The sequence below is a fragment of the Rhincodon typus genome, chromosome 23 (genome assembly GCF_021869965.1).
Source record: "Rhincodon typus isolate 14 chromosome 23, sRhiTyp1.1, whole genome shotgun sequence".
NCBI lineage: Eukaryota > Metazoa > Chordata > Chondrichthyes > Orectolobiformes > Rhincodontidae > Rhincodon > Rhincodon typus.
In genome coordinates this window covers 34,043,455-34,064,625 of record NC_063354.1, presented here as the reverse complement: position 1 = coordinate 34,064,625, position 21,171 = coordinate 34,043,455, and the positions used below count along the sequence as shown (strand labels likewise).

General features: G+C 37.7%; 2 protein-coding genes across 2 annotated transcripts in view; one reads left to right on the top strand and one right to left on the bottom strand.

Annotated features, from left to right (window-relative positions):
* Window positions 1-12,084, bottom strand: part of znf750 (zinc finger protein 750) — a 16,796-nt gene extending 4,712 nt beyond the window's left edge. Inside the window, exons 1-2 of the mRNA XM_048610825.1 lie at window positions 11,970-12,084; window positions 103-1,748 (exon numbers count right to left, since the gene is read on the bottom strand). Coding sequence (XP_048466782.1) covers window positions 103-1,580 — 1,478 coding nt within the window. The 5' untranslated portion in view covers window positions 1,581-1,748; window positions 11,970-12,084. The remainder of the gene's footprint in view (window positions 1-102; window positions 1,749-11,969) is intronic.
* The window catches only part of tbcd (tubulin folding cofactor D), a 267,266-nt gene that overhangs the window by 77,410 nt on the left and 168,685 nt on the right, over window positions 1-21,171 (top strand). The gene's annotated exons all lie outside the window — the stretch shown is intronic.

The window sequence follows — 21,171 nt, the reverse complement described above, 5'->3', positions numbered from 1 at the left end:
AAACGTTTCTCATTGTTGCAGTTATCACAAATGCCTTTTAGTTTGATTTTAAAAATTCAAAATTCCAAAAAAAAACTTGAAAATCCTTGGCATTTGCTGTACCTGCTTTCTGTGCCTTGCCTTTCTAGCCGATCATATTGAATGTAGAATTTATTTGCATGTGGATTTCTGATTGGTTTGAAGTGCATAAAGTTTTCTTCCAATCTATTACTTTTAACGCTTGTGCTTGAAATAAACTTGTTTGGCAATTCACCAAAATTTTCTGAAACAGTACTTGTTTGAGCAAAGGAAGGACTAGGTCGACCAGGAGAGCCCATTGCTGCACTTCCTGCTGTAGGGCTCATTTTTACATTTGTTGTGTGTGGGAGAGAGTCACTGTTCATGTCTAGTTCTACAGTATTGTTATCTTTTAAATATTTTGTAGGAGCCAAGTTTTCCCATTGTGGATAAAGCCTTCTGTGAGTGTTCTGGAGATAAAGTTCTGACGGTGATGAAGTTTCGTAGAATGAGGGATTTCCAACTGATTGTGTGTTTTGATCCTTACTGGTGTTACTTCCTTGTTGAAGCTTCATACCAAACTGGGACATGTGGTATTCAGTTGAGTTGAGATGATGGATTCCATAAGGAATAGGAATATTTGAATGCAAATGATGCAAAATCTTGTATTGTTGTAATGTTGATGGAACCAAATGTGTTGGCAAGGTCATGCCTGGATTTTGTAGGTGAGGGAGCAGAAAATTCCTCTGGTCAGCTGAGACATACAGTGGAATTTTTGGGCTGTTATGTTCAGGTGGCTTACCAGTGAGGAGATAGGGTGAAAAGACTACTCTTGAACCTCGTTCACTGTAATAGTGTGTATAATCTGGAATCAGAGGTGATGTGTTGGGAGGAATTGAGCCAAAACTTTTATCTGCTTTGCAAAATTCTGGTGAAGTTGAAGAACATGCTCTCCACTGGTCACCTGGGCTATAAAATGCTGATTTCATTCGGTTGGGAGATGTTCTATTGTTTGAATTTTCAGAAGCAGAATGTGTGTCTTTATTGACTTTTTCTGGTTTTTCACTGGATCTCAGACCTCCAACAGGCAAGAAAGCTGAGGATCTTTGCTCCTTTTCAAAACATCCTACTTTTTCAGCTTCACTTGTAGGAATCAAGTGATGTGGTTTCATACTTGGAACAGGAGAAAATGCTTGATTAACCACTCCTGCATTTTCTTTTATGTCATTATTGTCGATGATCTGATGACTTGAGGGTTTATTTGAAACAGTATTTGTATATTCTGAACTCTTATTGAGTCGACTAGTTGGTATCCTTGTGTCATTGCACTCATTTGACTCATCATCTTTCTGGTTGAGTATATTAGTCTCACTGGAACTTGTCTTTGGGCATTTTCCTGTTTGGTCCTGGTCTGCAACGAGTGAAATTGAATTTTCACACAGACTGTACTTCATGTGGTTAAACAGATGTGATTTTTCATTGCATGTAAACGGGCACTGGAAACATTTATATTTGAATGGTTTTCCTGGAGGTCGAGGAATGTAGTGAGGTTTCTTTGGTTTGCGTTCTTTAGTGAGGCTCATCTTCTATATTCTTGATCAAGTTTGTTGTTTGGTGCTTCTCCTGGCCCTTTATTTTTGCAGATCTTTTGGTTCAGTATACTTAAACTATTAAATGGAAAACGCCACTTTATTTGTTGTAAAAGCAACCAATTTTATGATTAACCTGGTACTGGAAGAGCTTGCGTGAGACTGTGGAAGACAGAATGGAAGCTGGTTAACATTGTAGAAAGAGCAGAGTAACAGTCAGCGCATTCCTTTAGACACACCTGGTTTCAGAAACTTGCGTACAAATCTGGCAGTATGCCAGTGGGCCAACTTTTGCATGACATCAATATAGATAAATGAGTTTTGATACACTATGTAAAATACTGCTTTTTAAAAAGTTATCCAAATTTAATTACAAGATTTAAAACTTCTATGTAAATGTTGCTATTTCAGTTAAGTTGAAGTATCCCCATAGCTACAGTTGCTGTTTTAATAAAAAAAATCATACCCATATGTAAATTCACAGGACATGGAAAAATGACTTACACCAGACTTTCCAGTCTGTTCCCATTCTTTAGCAAAAGCATTTCCTCCAGCTGCTACATAGTTCAGAATTATATTATATGAATAGTTATGCTACTTCTATTAGCATGAGATGATTAGTTATTTTATTATGTGGTTGAGTGAATATTGGTTATTAATCCAACAATAAACTGTACTTAGAACCTGGACAATGCTGTTAATTTATTTTTTACTTTATTCCGATTATACCAGATGAGTGATTTAAAACTGGTGCTAACAGCAGGACACAACTGCTTGGCTCAGTCAGCTGAACACTCTTTAGGGGTCAAAAGGTATTGGATTTCAACTGAAATCCAGGACTTGAATCCATATTTCATATTGCCATTTCAACTGCTTTCTGACTAATCCTGAGTGTGAATGATGCTACTTAAATGTAAATTATTTATACAAAATGGCTTCATACAGACAGTTTGGATAAAAACATGCCTTGCCACTTCTCCATTCTGACTGTAGATGATCCTATGATTCTATTAGAAATGGAGAATGGGACTAACTGCGTAGCTCTTTTGGGAGCCTGTACATACACAATCTGTTGAATGGCCTCGTTTTGTGCTGTCATATTCTATGATTCATGTTAGCAGCAGAAGGACTATATGGACTATTGGTGCCAAAATCACATTGCTAAATTTCAAAATGTTGGATTCAGACCATCTGCAGCTGGAATATAATGGCAAATAGCAAACTATTCGATCGCTGCCCATTTAACTTGGCCTTGGCAAATTTGCCTCTGGAGAAGCAAAACTACCTCAAGATGTTTTCTTTTCCTCCAGAGATGTGGATGCTGTTTCATTTATATGACTGCAACTGTAGAATACGGGACTATGTCCAGCACTGTCATGTAAATGGATATTAGACTCTAAATTTAATTGCTGTTTTATGAACAGCAGCGTTGTTGCAAGGTTTACTTCATAATTTTTTAAGCTAAGCTTTCAGGATACATACGAAACAGGAGCAGGCGTAAATTGTTCAGTCCCTTGAGCCTGCTCTGTCATTAAATAAAATCCTGGCTGATCTATTTTTGTTTTGAATTCCACATTCCTATCTATCCCTGATAACCCATGATTCTCCTGCCTAACAAAAATCTGTCCATCCCTATCTCAAACTTACTGAGTGATCCTGCTTGGTCATATTATCGAGGTCGTTTGTTAGGAAGATGGAACTTGATGTTGAAGGGTACAGAATTTTGCAGAATGATTGAATTCAGATTGCATTTATTAGTAAATATGGGATTAACTGGCATGGCTAACAATGTATAATTTCACATTTAGTCAGTATTTTTGCACAGAAATACTTTACCAAAACAATCTCTCTATCATGTTTGGATTTTTAAGCTGTAGTTAACTTCATGTATCATAGAATCATACATCTTGCTTGGATTTATCAGAGAAATGTGAATGGTTTCAGTGTAAAGTAAAGGGCACTTGGCCTTTTGATCAGTCACATTATTTTGTCTGAAACCGTTAAGGTCCATGAATTCAAGTTTCACCAGCCTGATAAAAGAAGTGGAGAGATATTGGGAAACTAATATTTTTTGTTTCAAAGAGCTTGTTCGCTTAGCTTGAGTTGCCAGCAAGGCTTGTTGCAGCTTGTCCATATTACAGTTTTCTGATGGTGGTTCATGAGAAACTCTGATAGTTTTGTTCTCATGGTTTGAAAGCTGTGTAATATATTACGCTAAAGGCTAGATGCTTTCATTTTTATGAAGGAGATTTAACTGATGTGTTCCTTATTACTAATTGCTCAATATTGAGCTCTATGCAGTCTGAATCACTCTTTCCGAACCTCCAATATGTTCTAATTAATTGTTTCAGTTGAGCTTTAAACGTCCAAATAACTGCAAGGCATGTTTTAATTGCTAAGTTGATTTGCCTCTGTTTTTAAAAAAAGTGAATCCATTTAATTTCTGGTCAAAACTTTATTTTTCATAATTCGCAAAGGGAAGCAAAAGAAAGTCGGTGATACCTGAGACAAAGCAATATTGGGCTATGAGCTCATTTACGAGTAAAAATGACCATTTTAAGGATATTTCCAAGCATAACTTTGTTCTGACAGACTTTCTGCCGAGTGTTAAGAGTCTGCATGGTTATCACAAGCCAGAGATTTTCAGATATGTATCCAAATGGTTTGGAAACTATAAATTATCTGAATTATCTGAACCTATTTTTTTTTGGAAGTGTCTTGCTGTACTTTAGCAGCTTTGCTTATGAAGTCTGCAGTATAGTTTTACATGATGTGTAGGAAGTGTCTTCCCTGCATAAAAACAAATTTTGTCATATGCCAGAAAGTCACGATTTTATCAAAAAATAATATTTTATAGTACATTTTACTCAAATATAATATTTATCAACAAGGAAAAAAAAATTCTGTCTGCATTGTTTTCTTGTCAGATGTTTTGACAGTTCTGTCATCTTTTGTAATTATACATTGTTGTTTGCATATTTATAAACAACTGTCTATTTTGCTAAGCTGCACTGCAATTCCATCCTTCTACCGCTTGCGTTGGTGTAGTACCTCAAATTGGCATCTCCTAACTACTTAAGAGATGTGAAATTTTAATGAAATATTTCATCGGTTATGATCTACTCCAATTAGTGTCTGCTCTCAAACTCTTCTTTCACATGATCTGATAACCCCTACAAGGCCCATGGTGATTCACTAATTAATCTCATTGGAGCTTATTGAGGACAAGTTTCCTTGGAAACAAACAGCGGATAGTCTAGTTGGAACTCATCACTTGAGTCTTTCATGAAGCAGACTCAAGCATCGCCCTCAACGAGCTTTGCATGTGAACATTTAATTGGCTGCATGGGTAATTACTGGTCAAGTTTAGTAGTTTACAAACAAAAACAGTCACAGTGATTTTGGTGGTGGGAAGGTTGCTCACTTGTGTATGATAACACTTCTGGTTGGAAAAAAAAAAGAGCAGACTCAGAGGGACTCTTGTGGTGCAGCGGAAGTGCTCCATCTTCTAGGCCAGAGGATCTGGATTTAAGTCCCACCTCCTTCAGAGATGTATAATAGCATCTCTGAACTGATTGATTAGAAAATAGATTAATAAATAAATTAAATGGGCTAAGAGGGGATCTTGTGATGCAGTGGTAGAGTCCAGGCCTCTGAGGTGCAAGGCCTGGATTCCAGTCCTACCTGCTTCAAGAGGTGTGTAATGACATCCCTGGACAGGTTAATTAGAAAATAATATGAAGCATACTCAGGGGGCTCTTGTGGTGCAGTGGTGATGTGCCTATGTCCGAGCTAGGAGGCTAGTTTCAAGTCCCATGCTCCAGAGGTGTGGAAGAACAGATCTGCATAGGTTGATTAACCATAAATGGAAAAAGCAGACTCATGGGAAAAAGTGTTCATTTGTGTGTAAGGGAACTTATGGGTGTAAAAACAAGGGAATAACAAACAGACCCAGGGGGGTCTTGTGGTAGAGTCCGTCCTTATCTTGGGATCAGGAGGCCTGTGCTCAAGTGCCACCTGCTCAGGAGGTGTGTAATAACATCTCTCAATAGGTTGACTAGGAAATTATCTGTAAAGCAAAGCCAGAAGGCTCTTGTGATGTAGTGGTGGTGTCCCTGTCACTGGGCCAGGGGGCCCAGGCTCAAGTCCTACCTGTTCTAAAGGTGTGTCATAACATCTTTGAATGAGTTGATTGGAAGAAAAAAATAGACCCAGGAACAGGTCTGAAGAACTGTCTGACTTGGACTGGGACTAGCTTATGTATGACAAATGGTTTTGTGTTGCAAAGTTTGTTAGGGTATTTGTGAATTGGAAGGCAGGACGTTAGAATTTGGTGTTGTAAAATATTGGTGTTTGTAACATGCTGGGGAGAAAGCGTTGCGTGGTCCCTTTAAAAGATTGTGCTTTTTCAATGCTTGGAGATGACTGTGAGCAGCTTGAATGTTTGCAAATACTGAGAGAACCTGAATTGAAACATTTGTACTGAAAGGCTGTTAGCAGGCGAAGCAGCATTTTTACCAAGACAATGGGTTTTTGATTTTAGCCAATCAATTTGAACCAGGTACTTAGATATCAAAAGCCTATCAAATTTGACAACTTAGGACCAATCTGATTGTAAGAAATTGATTGTCATCAGGGATATAAAAGAAGGGGGCAGTTGGAAAATTGGAAGATCCATCTGTTAGAGATACCAGCTCTCAGCTCTTAGGGAAGCACCATCTATTCACAACAGTACCCATGGCACTACTAATTAACATTCCTGACAGAAGAATCAGCAGAGAAGGCACAGAGCATTCCAGAAGACACGTAACGTGGCTGTAATTTCGAGAGACTAAATTCTATTTTATTTCATATAGGTGGGATTTGTATTTATTGGAACAGCATGCCATTAGAATCTTGTTTTATTTGGGAATAGTTAGTAGTTAGAAGGGATTTGTTCCGTTTGTTAATTGTTTAGTTAATTTGTTCACTGTTAGAGTTAGGTAGATAAATTGTTACTTGTTGATTGTAAAGTGAGTGTCAGGATTTATTTGATTTAACTACTAGAAGTTGCTGAAAGACAGGTTACACCCCATTTCACACTACTTTTAACAGATTATAGGGTGAGGTCCTCTTTGGCTGTTTTGGTTTTTGTTCTCAGAGGGGGGTCAACCTCCGCTTTATAACATTTGTTTCGGTCATAGAGTCATGCAGCATGGAAACAGGCCTCGTCCAGCCAGTCCAGGAGTTCAACAATAATGATATTCCTTTCCACTTGGACTTCCTGAGTTACTACACACGTGATTCATAATGCAGGCGGACCAAGGAGATAGGCTAACATATGTTATTTTTGTTCACTCCATGTACACATTATTTCTGATCTTACAGGGTTTCTTGTGATTTTCTATTTATAAGTTAGTGCAGTGTAAGCTATAAATATCTTCAGCTGTGTAGTTGTACAAGGAAACATGTAAACATATTCAATATGTGTTTGGTAACCTCTAGGGCAGGTCTTCCCGAAAGGGAGTCAGGATCCCTAGTGGTTGGGGGCTCGGACTTTGTGGCTGTAAGATCCAAGGAAGTAATGGCTGAGGTGGAGTGGGCTGCCAGGTTACAACAGCTGTTCTCCCAGGCTAACTAGCCCGTGCTCTCATAGTTTTTACTGAAGTGTTGTGACAATTTTCATGCCTTGAAATGGGGTCACAGTGGGAAAAGATTTCTGTGATGTGAATAGTTGAAATTCAGAAAAGAGGCTTCTGGACAGGAGACTTGGCAGGATTAATGAAGTGATGAGCACCGGATACTTGAGCTCAGTCTTCCAACCTCAGGGCAAGTATTTATACTGATTTGCTGCAAAACGACTTGGTGATAGCATACAAATACTTTGTGTATTTGCAGGATAATGTTTTGTGCACTTGATACATTGAATGGAATCAGATATGAGTTAGTTTTCTCTTTAGAAAGTACTGATTTCTGGATCAACATGTTGATAAGATTCAAAGATTTTGGTGATTTTGGGCTTGCCTCTGATATCATCCTGAGTCCACTGTTTAGGATAAAGTAGCTGTTAAAATCTCTTTAATGCCTCTATGTCAGTTATTCCAGTAGGCATCTTTCTGAGACCGGTGATGTGTATAATCTAATAATTGATTAATTAAAATAAAACTTTTTAATATCTGCACCATGAGGGAATTATATTCTGTTGCAACTTAAGTTTAATGAATAAGGGATTTATTTTGAATTATAAATACCACAAGGTGGTTAAAATTAAGACGGTGAATTTATCATTTCTGCATTGACCAAGATTTTAGAGTGTCAATAAACCGTCTGAAACAACATCCTTCTAAGTTTGAGATTTAAATGTTGGTGAAATTTGCTTTGAGCTTGATGAAGTAAGTTTTTCTGGTTGCAGTGTGATGAATCTTGAATGGTTTCAGTTCTACTTGCTTTAAGTGGGAACTCTTGTTTCCTAAACAGATTCTGGCTGGTTCCCCTCAGTTGGTCGTGATGCAGTACAACATTCATGAGTGACATCTCACAAAGATATATTCTACATGAGTTAAAAATAATAGTTTCATTGGAATAATGTCCACTTTTGAACAATTGAGATGGTCATGTATTGGTTTTTGCATTCTGAAAATTGCAAGTTAGAAGGCAGTTAAGCTGTTACCCTGAAAATTAGATGTTAATGCCATAATTTTAGTCATCATAATGTACTGCCCTCATCTAGAGAAAAATTTAACGTTTTTTGAAATGTTCAGTTTATATTTAAGTACCACAACCCTGAAGGAAGTATAGGTTAAAAAAGAACATTTTTATTCATAATATTGAGGTATTTGTGATGCTAGTTGAAGTTTATTTTGGAAGTTGACTCAAATTATTTTTATAATAGTACATTATGGACAATAAAAATTTTGACAACTTAGATGTAACTTTAACATCATGAAGTGTCTAAAGCTTCGTGGGAGTGTTGTACAGCAAAATTTGAGACTGAGCCATATACGGTCATATTGATGTCAATGGCCAAAAACTTGTACAAAGAATGTCTTAAAGGAGGAAAGAGAGCCAGAGAATTTTTTAAGAAGAGAATTCTATGTCTTCAAGAATGGGGAACTGAAGGCATAGCTAGCAGTGGTGAAACAGTAGAAATCAGAGATGTTCAAGAGGCCAGAATTAGATATGCATAGATACACAGGATGATTTGTGGAACTGGAAAAGGTTGCAAAGATAGGTAGGGTTGAGACCATAGAACGAATGAGAACAAAGATGAAATACTGGAGGCGGTTAGGTCAGCAGTCACAAGGTTGATAGGTACATGGGACTGGTGCAGGTTAGAAACCAGCATCAGAGTATTGAATGATCCCAAGTTTACCAAGAATAGGATATGGAAGACCAGCCAGGATTTCAATGGAATAATTAAAACTAAAGGTGTGGTGGAGTGTTTCAGCACCTGATCAATCAGCGGCTTAGTTGGGATGGGTTATGGAAGTAAAAAGAGGTTTTCTTATTGGCATTTCCAGGAAGTTCATCCAAGGGTCAAAGATGATGCCAAGTTGTGAACTCATGGTTCAGCCTCCTGTAAATAGCCAGGGATGGGATGCTGTCGGTAGCTAAGGAATGGAGTTTATAGTGTGGAAGAAGACAAAGGCTTTTCCAGTATTTGGAGGAAATTTCTGCTTATTTGATAAAGGATATCAGACAAGTTGTTTAATATTTTAACAATGGCATGGCCGCAAGTGGTGATGGTGAATTAGTTCCAACAACAGCCTGATGAGGAAACACGACAATAAAAAATTACTAGTCCTTTAAATGTAAAAGACAGTGTAAATGAGGCTCAATTGGTAAAGTCACTAAACCATTTGGATCAACAGGTCAAAAGCTCAATTCTTAGTTTGTGGTTACCCAGTTGATCATAGCTGTGAAAGTAGTAGGGTGCTACATCTAACCTCAGTAGACCTCACCCAAGAAAAGGAATATTCACCCTAGCTCCTCGAACCTGTGCATATTTGGACATTTTGTGAGCACTAGATAAAACACAAATTATCCTCCTACAATCAAGTCTAACTTGTTGCAGTTGAAGCTGGTACCTGATGGATAGCCAGTCCTGCAGGAATTATTAAAATGTCCAAAAAGAGTACAATCTATATTTCTACACCTTAAAGTTGTGTTCATAATTTGCCATATCTGTTATTGTGACCATGTGGTTAAATATCCATTTTTACATTATAACATGACATCTTTTGTTTCATGCAATGTTTGTAAAAATGATAAAAGTTTTTTAAATTATAAAAATGAACAAAATGTAACTGTACAGATAATTTGTGGGGAGAATATAATCATTTGTTTTTCATTACAAGCTTCTATCCCTTTTACATTTTGTTTTGCTTTTTAACTCTCCTAATGGCATTAACCCTCTTCATGAACTCTCACAATTGCTCTGCCTCTTAAATGCTGCACTCGTTGATATGTTTGAGATACTTATGGAAGCAGGGAGGATGACCCTTCCTTAATTTCTCCTCCCTCCCTGCAGGAAAACATTTAGCCTCTGTTTGTGCCACCCACTGATGGCATGTACAACTTGTTCTATTTTTGATGTTGGTGTCAAAATGACACTCGGCACAAAAATGGGCTCCCGGCTATTGCAATAATTTAAACGTCAAAATGCTGATACATTCCTGAACCACCCAATGTAAAAATTACTCCATTTCTGCCAGGATGTGGCCAAAGAAAGAAAATATCTGACCAATACAAAGTGCCTTATTTGGGGATAGGTTACCTGTTTAAATTCTGAAAAATAAATTTAAACTATTTGGAGATCTACTTTGACTAATCAGCTACTTGTTTCCAATTTTGCTTCTAAAACTAGTTTACAGGATGTCATTTTTAGTGGTTAACTCGCGCCTTAACCTTATCCTTCTCAAGACTTCATGACATACCCATTAAAATTAAAACCTGGGGCAACAGGTTTATCCAAGAGCTTGATTACTGAAGAAATGATTTAGTTTGATTAATGTTGATATATTTGCATTTACATAGGAGAAATATAGTTTGCTTAGATGTCTAAAATGGAAATAAAAGCCCTATTGAGATGGGAAACTCAATAAGAAATCAGTTTAAGGATGAGAAATCTATTCCTTTGTAAACTGAATGTAATCTGTACTTGGTTTAAGTGAAGCTCCCCTTCTTTTGTAGAGCCCAGAAATACTTACTGTGTGAAAGGGAAGCCGCTTCTAGTGCTATTTTACAAGCAGCCTCAACAAGTTACAAATGAACAGTTCAAGGTGAAATGCCTTCCGATATTTCTCATTCTTCAACTTTGCAGTGTTTCTTCCAAGCCTACGCTAACCCAACGATTCAAAGATTGAGAACTTGCTAATTGTGGGAATTTCCTGTGGAAGCTTCTATGACATAGAATATTGGTATACTGAAGATGAAAGATACTTTTCCAATGTAAACGCAATCAAGGAAGAAAATCGACTTAGTTCAGTAACTTGTCGCACCTCCTGCTTGCCTGTTTCTTGTGAAATACAGAATATGTAATTTACAAGCAATCTGTGGGTTCATCTCCTGTTGGCTCATTTCTGTGCCTGGAGGACAAAATGACGGTGGAGATTCAGATGCTGGTTCCTGGAGTGGGTGTGTATGTGCTGACACAGACTTTAACCTTCGTATAGTACATTGCTTAAAGCGGTAGCACAGGTGCACAGAGGAAAAAAAACTACTTTTTGGGAATTAAAAAGAAAATTCTTACTTGCAGATTGTGTTTCAAATCTTATTACATTTACCAAAACGTATTAATTGCTTCTGATTTTTTTTCCCCAAGTTCTTGATCTGTTGCCTGATTATGATCTATAACTAGGAATACCTGAGTACTTAAAACCAATATCTTCAGATTTGTCATTTCTTCTTTTGAATTGTTGAGTACCACAGCATATTCATGAGTTAAATAGTTTTATCTCCAAGGCTTTTTTCCTTTTCCAGTGGAATAGTGTGCCAGTAAGTGAATAAAAAGCTCCACATAGTAAGTGCCAATTTCTGGCAGTTGATAGGCCTTTTTAAATATCTCTTTGCCTTTACCTACACTTCATGATATACTGGTTGGTTTGTTTAAAAGTTAAGGTTAGCCATAAATACATTTCATTAAAATCTGTAATAAAATGTAATAGATATTAGATAATAATGTAAGTTGTATTAATTAATTGTCTGATTGCTAAATTCAGACTTCAGAAAATTGAGTTTTTAGTGAAATATTTTTAGTCAGTGCATAGTACATTGTACCTTAGTATACACCTAAAATCTATCAAATCTAGACTAGTAATTGTTTTACCAAAATCTTTTCATACCAAACTGTAATGTTGGCTAATTACTAAAAGCAAGTTTAAAAAAAAAGATCAGTGCACTTACCTTGCATGTATTGAGGCAAGTGTGTTTTTTATCGACTACTATCGTTGCAATGAATGTGCTTCATTCAAGCAATGTGTGTGCTCTTCTTGACTGCTAGGTGAGAATGAAGCCAGCAGTTCCAATAGGAGGGACTGTAAGTGAAGGAGTTGGACCCTGAGGGCATGGAGATGCACCTGATGTTATTCCTGCCCCAGGCAATGATTCATGTGTTTCTATCCTGTTACGGCTTTCTTCCAGTATTACCTCAACAACTGATTTGCAAAGCAAAATTGTTTTGGTTTCAGCTAGCCATTTTACAGAAAGCTGTCATGTTTATACAAACTTGAACTTTTGTGGTGTAAGCAAGCATTTTTGTTTGAACTGTAACTCTGCTTGCTCTGGTCTTTTGTTTATAATTTATTTCTGTCGCCAAAACTCCTTAAACTGTTTTAAAAAGCTTTGCTGCAATTGCAGAATGTATTAAATCTTACCAAACAAGTTTTGTTGGCTATGTTTGTACACCATTACTGACGTTTAGTCCTTAAGCTCCTCCTGAAAATGGTAAACCTGAAAGTATGTTTTAAAATGAGACGTATGGATACAAATGCAACAGGATGTGTTCAATGTCTTTCATACTCAAGACTCCACATTGTATAGCGCAAAGAAATTCTTGAAACTTCTTGAAGACTTTATAACATTTTCTATTAATAATGTTTTTGTTAATGCCCCAAATCAACTTCATAATGACTAACCAGTCTCCATGATATCATCTTTGGTGGCCATTCAGCATCGATATTAAAGGAATATATTCCAGGATGTTCTTTCTGATTTCCAGCTTAATGATTAAACTTCATATGTTTTATCCGGCAACAGATGAATAGTGCGTCAGATGGAAATCTGTGTGGGTGTGGATGTTCTTCAAATCTGTTGTGGTAATGGTTTGTTGATGTAGCTTATGATATTGCTGTAGTATCTAACATAGTCTTGGCTTAGTGATAGCAGTATTGCTTTCAGAATAAGAAGTTTGTGGGTTTAAATTCTCCTTGATAGATTTAGAGTCATAGAATCACATGATCAATGTTAACACTTCACTGCTATACATTGTGAATGTGACTCTATCAGAGATGCTGTCATTCAGATAAATTGTTGGTTTGAGTCTCCATCCACTTGCTTTGGAACAGAAGATCTCATGAAGTACAGGGGAGTTCTACTCATTACTTTGGCTTGCATTTATCTGTCAATCAGCATATTCTAAACAGATTATCTCGTCATTTTTCTTATTTGTTGAACCTTTCATTGTGCCATATGTGTCTGTTGATTTGCCTAAATGATTTGGCAAATCACGATGATGTGAAAGGCATTACATAATTCAATTTCTTTCTTCTTCGTTTTTTTGAAAGTATTGAATGGAACATTGCATAATATGCTGTGCTGCAAAGAGCCTGTCAAAACATAAAGATGAAGGAGATCTTTGAAAATGGTGAATGTAGCATGGTAGGTAGGTGAAAGGAAGGAGTTTCTGAAACAGGGTAGTTGAATGCTTTGCTGCCATTGATCTGAATGAAAGGGGTTAGCATATGCGTTCCACCGCAGAGGGAAGGGTGGAGGATATGGAGAAATTGTGGGGATGGAAGGAGTAAGGTTGCTGAGACAAGAACAAAATTTTGAAATTGAAGTACTATAGAATGAGAACGGACGAAGATTCATATGGATAGACTCGGCGTGTAAGATTAGTGACAATGTCCGAGTGAGGGAGTTTTGATGTACAGGAGTTATGCACACACCAGCTATTTGAAGATATAGGTGAGGGTTTTGTTAGCAGCAGGATCATGGTAGAAACAACTGGTTAATGTTTAAAAGGAGTTTAGAAGATGGACTGAATGTAGCATTGGAGCTCTGCTTGCAACTGAGCAGAAGTGTAGGATTGCACATATTGATGTTCAGCTTGAGTGGGGACCGAAGAAGAGGAATGGGATCAGGGGCTTTAAGTGTTGGGTTTTAGCAGGAGCCAAGCAAAATTAGTTTGGTTGACCAGAATTGAGATGCATGAGATTCTGACATATCCCCAATTTTGATGTTAGACAGAACAGGATGGCAAACTTGGACTTCAGTATCATAACTGAGAAATAAAGCTGGGTTTCATTAGCAAGACATATATTTCCACTGAAAAGGGAGGCATTTGACTTGCACTCATTTGGACAAATGAAAGAACTCCAAATTTCAAATGATCACAACACTGTAGACGAGAGATGAAAGTGCTACTGATTGTTTGGCAAGTTGACTGCGGCTGAGATTATACCATTGAAAAAGCAACGAGGAGCTATAGGCTCCCAAGCTCCCTGGTAATCAAAATACACCAAGGCTTGAACATTTTCCCTTTGTTTGTGGAGAATGGATTGCTGCAAAGGATATCCCACTTGCAGCAAATGTATATGTTTCTGTTGTTTAAATAGCTGTGATCATTTGAAATGTTCCCTGGTGAGTGCAAGATGAAAACCTTCAGCAGCATGTCTTTTTTTAAATATTCACATAAATCAACAATCTCTTGTTGCAATGTTTTGTGACCAACAGATTGTTTATCTTCTCCAGAAAATAGTTTGCATATGTGTTTCTATTATTTATTGATTAATGAACTGATCAAAATGTTCTTATTGGGGTGAACCAAGAATTCTGGTCAAGACTGGTCTTAGAACCCTTTATGTTTTTTAAATGTTTATGGGATGTTGTGTCCAGAGGCAGGCACGAGTTAACCACAATACTGAGAGTCTGGAGTCATGTGTAGTTCAGAGTGAATGTGGACAGCAGAGTTTTTTTTCCCTGAAGGACATTGGCGACCAGATGTGTTTGTACAACAATTGCCGGTGATTATGTGGTCACCGTTAGGCCAGGTTTTTAATTCCAGGTTTTTATTGAATTCACATTTCATCATCTGTCATGATAAGATTCAACCCCACATCCCCAGAACATTTAGGCCAGTGTTTTATGTCTTCCAGAGTTATGAGGCTATTGTGTCTTCAGTTTCATAACTTGAAATGTAATAATTAAACAAGAAATGCCTGCATCAGGCATAAAAGAATACAAAGAACATGGCAAAAATTGATCTATGACCTATATCCAGTCATATTGTGAGATATCTGAAGACTGATTTTTACAGCTACCATGTCACAATCTGTCACTCAACTCTATGTAAGAACTCTGCAATTCTCTTTTCTTCAAATGCACATGTAAGGCTGAATTTTGCCAGCCTCTGAGTGACATTGGTACTGCATGTCAGTTGGAAAAATATGGCAGGATCAGAAAAATGAAATTTTCTGCCCAATGTTTGAATGTTAGGATAAGAATCTCTTGAGTGAGAGGTCCATTCCACATATTAATATCTCATCATTACCTATTCTCGCATCATGTACGGTAAACTCCCTGTAAACCAGTACCCAAGCATCTGGAATTTGAATTTTCATGCACCTGGCAAGCATTTCAAAGAAAATTATCATTTTTATAAAGTTTATTCAAAAATATCTCTTTGAACATGGTGAGTAAAGTTTCAAAGTGAATATGTTTACTGCTATGCGATTGTTCTCTCAGCCATTGCTACCAGTGCTGCCTGTTTTCCCCTCTCTCACCGACACCATGGTAGTAGCAGCCAATTTAATTTGTGATTCTGTTATGTCCAAAATCAATCTTATATTAAACCAATATGTCAACTAGGAACATTCCCATGTTGTGAAAACATGCCGTTTTGACTTTTAATATAGAAAATGGAAAAAAAGACTGGAAAAGAATGAAAATCACGATGGGCTTATGCACGAATTCAATGTTGGTTCATCAATGATCCATGATATTCAACCCAGAGTTGAAAGCTTAAAGTATTCTTTGTGAAAGCATAGAGCAGCATCACAAACATCAGATTCCTAAGTTAGAAGACTTGGATTGTGCATTGTACAAATGGTTTTGGCTAAAGAGTTGCAAAGGAAATACTAACAGAAAAAGCAAAGAATTTTATGAGAAGGCAAAAGTAATGGAGCCGTGTGTGTTTTCTCATGGGTGGCTCTTACGCTTTAAGATACAACATAGGATCCAAAAGATTGACATATCAGGTGATCAGAAATCTGTGGATACGAAATCAGGTGAAGATTTTTATAAAGTTTTAATAACATTGTGATTGAGCATGATCTGACCGCCAAGCATATCTATGATGTTGCCGAGGTGAGGTTAATGTGGCGATGCCTTCGAAACACGGCTTTAGCTGGTGCTGATGAAAAGGTTGCGCATTTTTTAAGCAAAGGAGACAATGTATAATTGTATTGTGTTTGCAAATACCATGGGAACGCAAGGTGAAAATGATTGTTAGCGGAAAATGTTAGCAAAACCAAGATATTTCAAAGGCGTAATTCATCTGCCTGTCGACAACAAAACCCAAAACAAAGCTTGAATGGGTGCAGAAACTTTTTATTTGTTGGTTTAGTTGTTTTTATGCCGAGTGCAAAAGAACATTTGCGAAAGAAAGGAATGCCTGAAAACAGCAAAGCTGTACTTTTATTGGATGATTATCATGCTTAACCCCTTGCAGAAGAACTCATTCATGACAGTACTTTTGTGTGTTTTCTACCTCTTAAATTGACAGTTTTGATTCAGCCAATGGATCAGGGTGTGATCCTAAATTTGAAAATGTTTCATCGACATGATTTCATTCGAAAGCTGACCAATCATGAAGAAAAAATTCATGAATTTCAGTTTAAGTACTGTGTCAGAGATGCCATTTTTAACATGCCAAGTGCATGAAACTCTGCTAAGATGCTGTCACAACCTAAGGCCTCTTGTCATATTTGAGACGATCATCTGTTACAAGACATGAAATATGGAAGAAATGATTTAAATTGTGCTTTGAATTGTGACAAACCTAAAGTTCGAGAAGAGAAAAGTGATGACAAAGGGGAGCAGGTTGAAAACATTTCACAGCAGACTGCTGCCAAACAATTTTAACATGTCCTGAAACCTGTTGCGCAATAAAACTGCTTTACTGCACAAACTGTAGTGCAGTTTCACCTCCTGCATTCTAACTTTTTGCAAGGGAAAAGGAAAGCATGCTACAGGCAGATATAAGAAATTTATTCACAAAGTCTACTAGGCCTAACCGTAGCTGCTGCTCAAGATGCAAGTTGATAATACTGTTGAAATGCAACCAAGAATTTTTCAGAACCCAGTGAGTAAATTGTACTGCTCTTTTGATATTTAGATTCAAATGTTTTTATTCAAAGAATGCTAGAGTGTAGTGTTTTGGGTTTTCATAAGTGTATTTCACATGCAACTGGCAGATTCATGTAGCTGGTGCCCTGCATTTCCCATACGTGCCGATTCATGGGGAATTTTACAGTATGTGCTGGTTGCTATTCTCCTATGCGGTGGAGAGAAACCAAATGGTAACAGTTCCCAATGTGCAATTCAGAATTGGTACAGCTTGGGCAGCGACAGCCTACACCCGTCCGTTCAGAGGTTGCAACAGACATGCACCAGTCTCACTACATCATCATGGCACATCTCTAAGGTACTTAAATTTGATTATCCACTTCAGTGCTGAACTTTGGAATGCACCGATGCCTTTCATTGTAACGCTGCTGTTAGGTTGCTCTGTGCACAGGGACAGGCATCCATCTTGTGCATCAGAGCAAGGTGCACCTGGGGGCTCTTTGCTTACCTCGCACACACTTGGATGCTCACAGCATCTCTGCCTGACCTTTTGGTGCAGACACAAAACTGGGCAGTTTGTCATGATTGTCAGCAGTGATCAATCAAGAGAGTGGATATGTTGTTGTATGACACCATCCTACGTCAACATCCCACCAACAGCATGTTCCAGAAGATTATGTTCAGCAAAATCTCAAAGTCTAAGAGTAGTAGTCCACATTTAATTCCAGCAGGGGTCATCATCAGTTGGATTGCATCACTACCATCAGTCAAGTCTGGCATCTGATCTCAGCCCAGGAGCTTGAACATGGTCAGTTGAAGGCCTGGGGTGTTCAAGAGCTCTGTATCACCACAATCCAGAGGTTGGGCTATAGTCAGTCTTGCAGATCCAGTGCAACCAGTCTGGAAATTAGCGGTAAGTCAGGGAGCTGCAGAGAGATCAGTATTGTCTGGTCACTTGTTGTCAGGACTGCCCTTCCAAGTGAATGAACGATTTATTCGATTTGATTTATTGTTGTCACATGTACGAAGATACAGTGAAAAGTATTGTTTTGCGTGCTAACCGGACAAATCATACCTTACATAAGTACATCAGGGTAATAGAACAGAATGCAGAATATAGGGTAACAAGTACAGAGAAAGTGCAGAGAAAGATCACCTCTGATATGTGAGAGGTCCGTTTGTAAGTCTGATAAAAGTGGGGAAGAAAACGTCCTTAAATCTGTCGGTACGTGTTTTCAAACTATTTATCTGTCTATGATATAATAGACTAATAACCCAGTATAAATGTCAAAGGGGACTTGTTCAAGTACACAAACAATGTGAAATTATTTGTGTTAATCTTCCCGTAGAATGGGGAATGAGAATTATGTTTTTTAAAAGTTATTTTCTTTTGACTCCCACTGACATTTATTGAAAATAAGGAACAACTTTATGCGAGTGGTGCAACTGGTGTGCAAGTACTGATTGATCTTGGCAACCATCTATAATGGCTGCGCCTTTTGCCTGCATGGGGAACAAAACCTACTGTTTTGTAGATCTGTTCTGGTGTTGTAATTGAAAGAACAGTCTTGGTCTGGACAGAGAACTCACTGATCTCAATGGATCCTTCCTTCTCATTGAACCTCTGGAACAGGTAGACAGAGTCCCCGTTTACAGTCTTATCAAAACGATGCTGCACAGCGATGATGACCCAGATCACATGCTCAAGCCTTGGAGCACAATTTGAATCCACAGTTTCCTCACTCAGATGTGGGATTGTGACCAATGCAGTATAGAAAGCCAGAATATCTTGTGCTGAAACTCAGTATTACCCTTTAATACCAAGATGATGCTTGATAATTTGGAGAATTTGTGTGATTTATAGATCTAAGTGGAAAAAAGTAGAATTGCTTAAAGTATGGTATTTACCAATTGATTACAGTTGAAAATAAAGTGCAAGTATGTAGGTTATCACCACCTGATGTTACATCGTTAGTTAAGGTAGGGCAGACGTCGACAGGTGACTTGATGCCTTCAAGGCGCAGCAAAAATAAGTAGGCTAAGAATATTGTACAGCATTTACATATATTGTGCATAAGGTCAGGAATCATAAAGCTGCATGTTTTGAAATATATTATTTTCTAGAATGAATACCTTTCATTGCTTATATTACACAATGTTAAAATTTAATGTATAATGTTTTCATTGTTACTGATCAGTCATTTTTCTAAAATACTTCCTTGTTGGCTACTTAGCCTCCTTGTGAGAGTTTTGTTTTGTTTTTCTCTCTTGTAATAGTCAAAAATGCTGTACCGACCCAGTATTTTTATTGTACTCCCATATGAAAAGCTTTTATCTTTTGCCAAATCATTTTCTCATCCTTAGAATAGTATCCCTCTTTCATATTTCCTGCATATTCGTGGGCTACCTTTATAGAAGACAGAGCGCAAACACAGTCATACTATATTTTCATAGAGGGAAGAGCTTCCTTGCGAACAAAACAGGTAGAGAATAAATTGAAGAAGAAAAATTGTGTTTATGGTAATGCTAAGTAGATAATTCAAGCAGTAATCAGGCTGATTATAGAAGTATGCTGGCAATTAGCTAAATGGGAATCCAAAAGTTGTCTTTAGGCATATAAACAGTAAAAGAGCGATGAAAAGAGAAGTGGGCCAAGCAGGGACTAAGAAGGAGACTTAAGGCAAGACAGGTCTTAAACTTTGCATCCATTTGCATGGAGGAAGAAGATGCTGAATAGTTCCACTGAAAGAGGTTGAAGTATTTAAATTAGTGAGGAAGAGTTATTGAATAAGTTCCCTGTACTTCAGGTTAAGTATGAATTTTATCTGTGTTTGAGTGATGGCTGTAATGAGATGCTGCTGATACAATTTTGGGAATTGATTTTGAAGTCCTCCACCCACAGTAAATTGTATGCTCTTGCTCACATGGCTCTTCTTCCAAGAGATGTTCAACATGAGGATTTGTCAATGAAAGAAAAGTGATCAGTTGGATTAAGCAAAAAAATTCCCATGCCTAAGTTTGACCTAATGCCGTTGAGATTTCACATGGTCTGGAGTCAATGTTGAGGACTCCTAGTCCAACTGCCTCAAAATTTCTGGTGGGTCTGTTTTGTTCGAGGAAAAGAACATATCCCGAATGAGTGATGGAGCAGTTTTTGACTTTGAATGAACTGCATCATTCTGTGAGGTCAGAAATCACATGACACCGAGGTTATAGTCCAACAGGTTTATTTGACAACACAAGCTTTCGGAGCCTCAGTCCTCATTTAGGTGTTGGTGAGAGAGGTAGTATCGGACACCGAATTTATAAGTAAAAGATCAAAGGTTCACACCATTGATGAGGATGTACTAAGCAAACCTAAGATACTGTTAAATCTTTAATCAGTTAGAAGATTTTAATTGATTAATATGTGTATGTAAATCCCCAAATTCCTTTCAAGTCACGGTCCTGAGAGAACTAAAGGTTTTATCAGTGTAAAGAAGAGATGACATTTTAGGTCAGATGATGCATGTTAGGTGTGAGACTTTGTTTAGAATCTATTTGTGTTTTCCTTTGGAGTCAGGCTGGTTTTATTTCTAAAGTAGGAATTTATAAAATGCCATATTGACTGTCTGTGAATTGTGTGCTTTTTGAACAAAATAAATACAAAATTTACCTCATAGATCTGTGTGTGTGTGTATGTGTGTGTGTGTGAGAGAGAGAGTGAGTGGGGTGGGGGAGAGAGGGTATTTGTGTGAGAGAGTGAATGGGGTGGGGGAGAGAAGGTATTTGTGTGAGAGAGAAAGTGGGGGGGATGGAGAGAGTGTGTGTGTGTGAGAGAGAAAGTGGGGGGGATGGAGAGAGTATGTGTTTGAGAGAAAAAGTGGGGGGGATGGAGTGTGTGTGTGTGTGTGTGTGTGTGTGTGTGTGTGTGTGTGTGTGAGAGAGAGTAGGAGGGGAGAGAGTGTGTGTGTGAGAGAGAGAAAGTAGAGGGGGAGAATGTGTGTGTGTGTGAGAAAGTAGAGGGGGAGAATGTGTGTGTGTGTGAGAGAGAGATTTG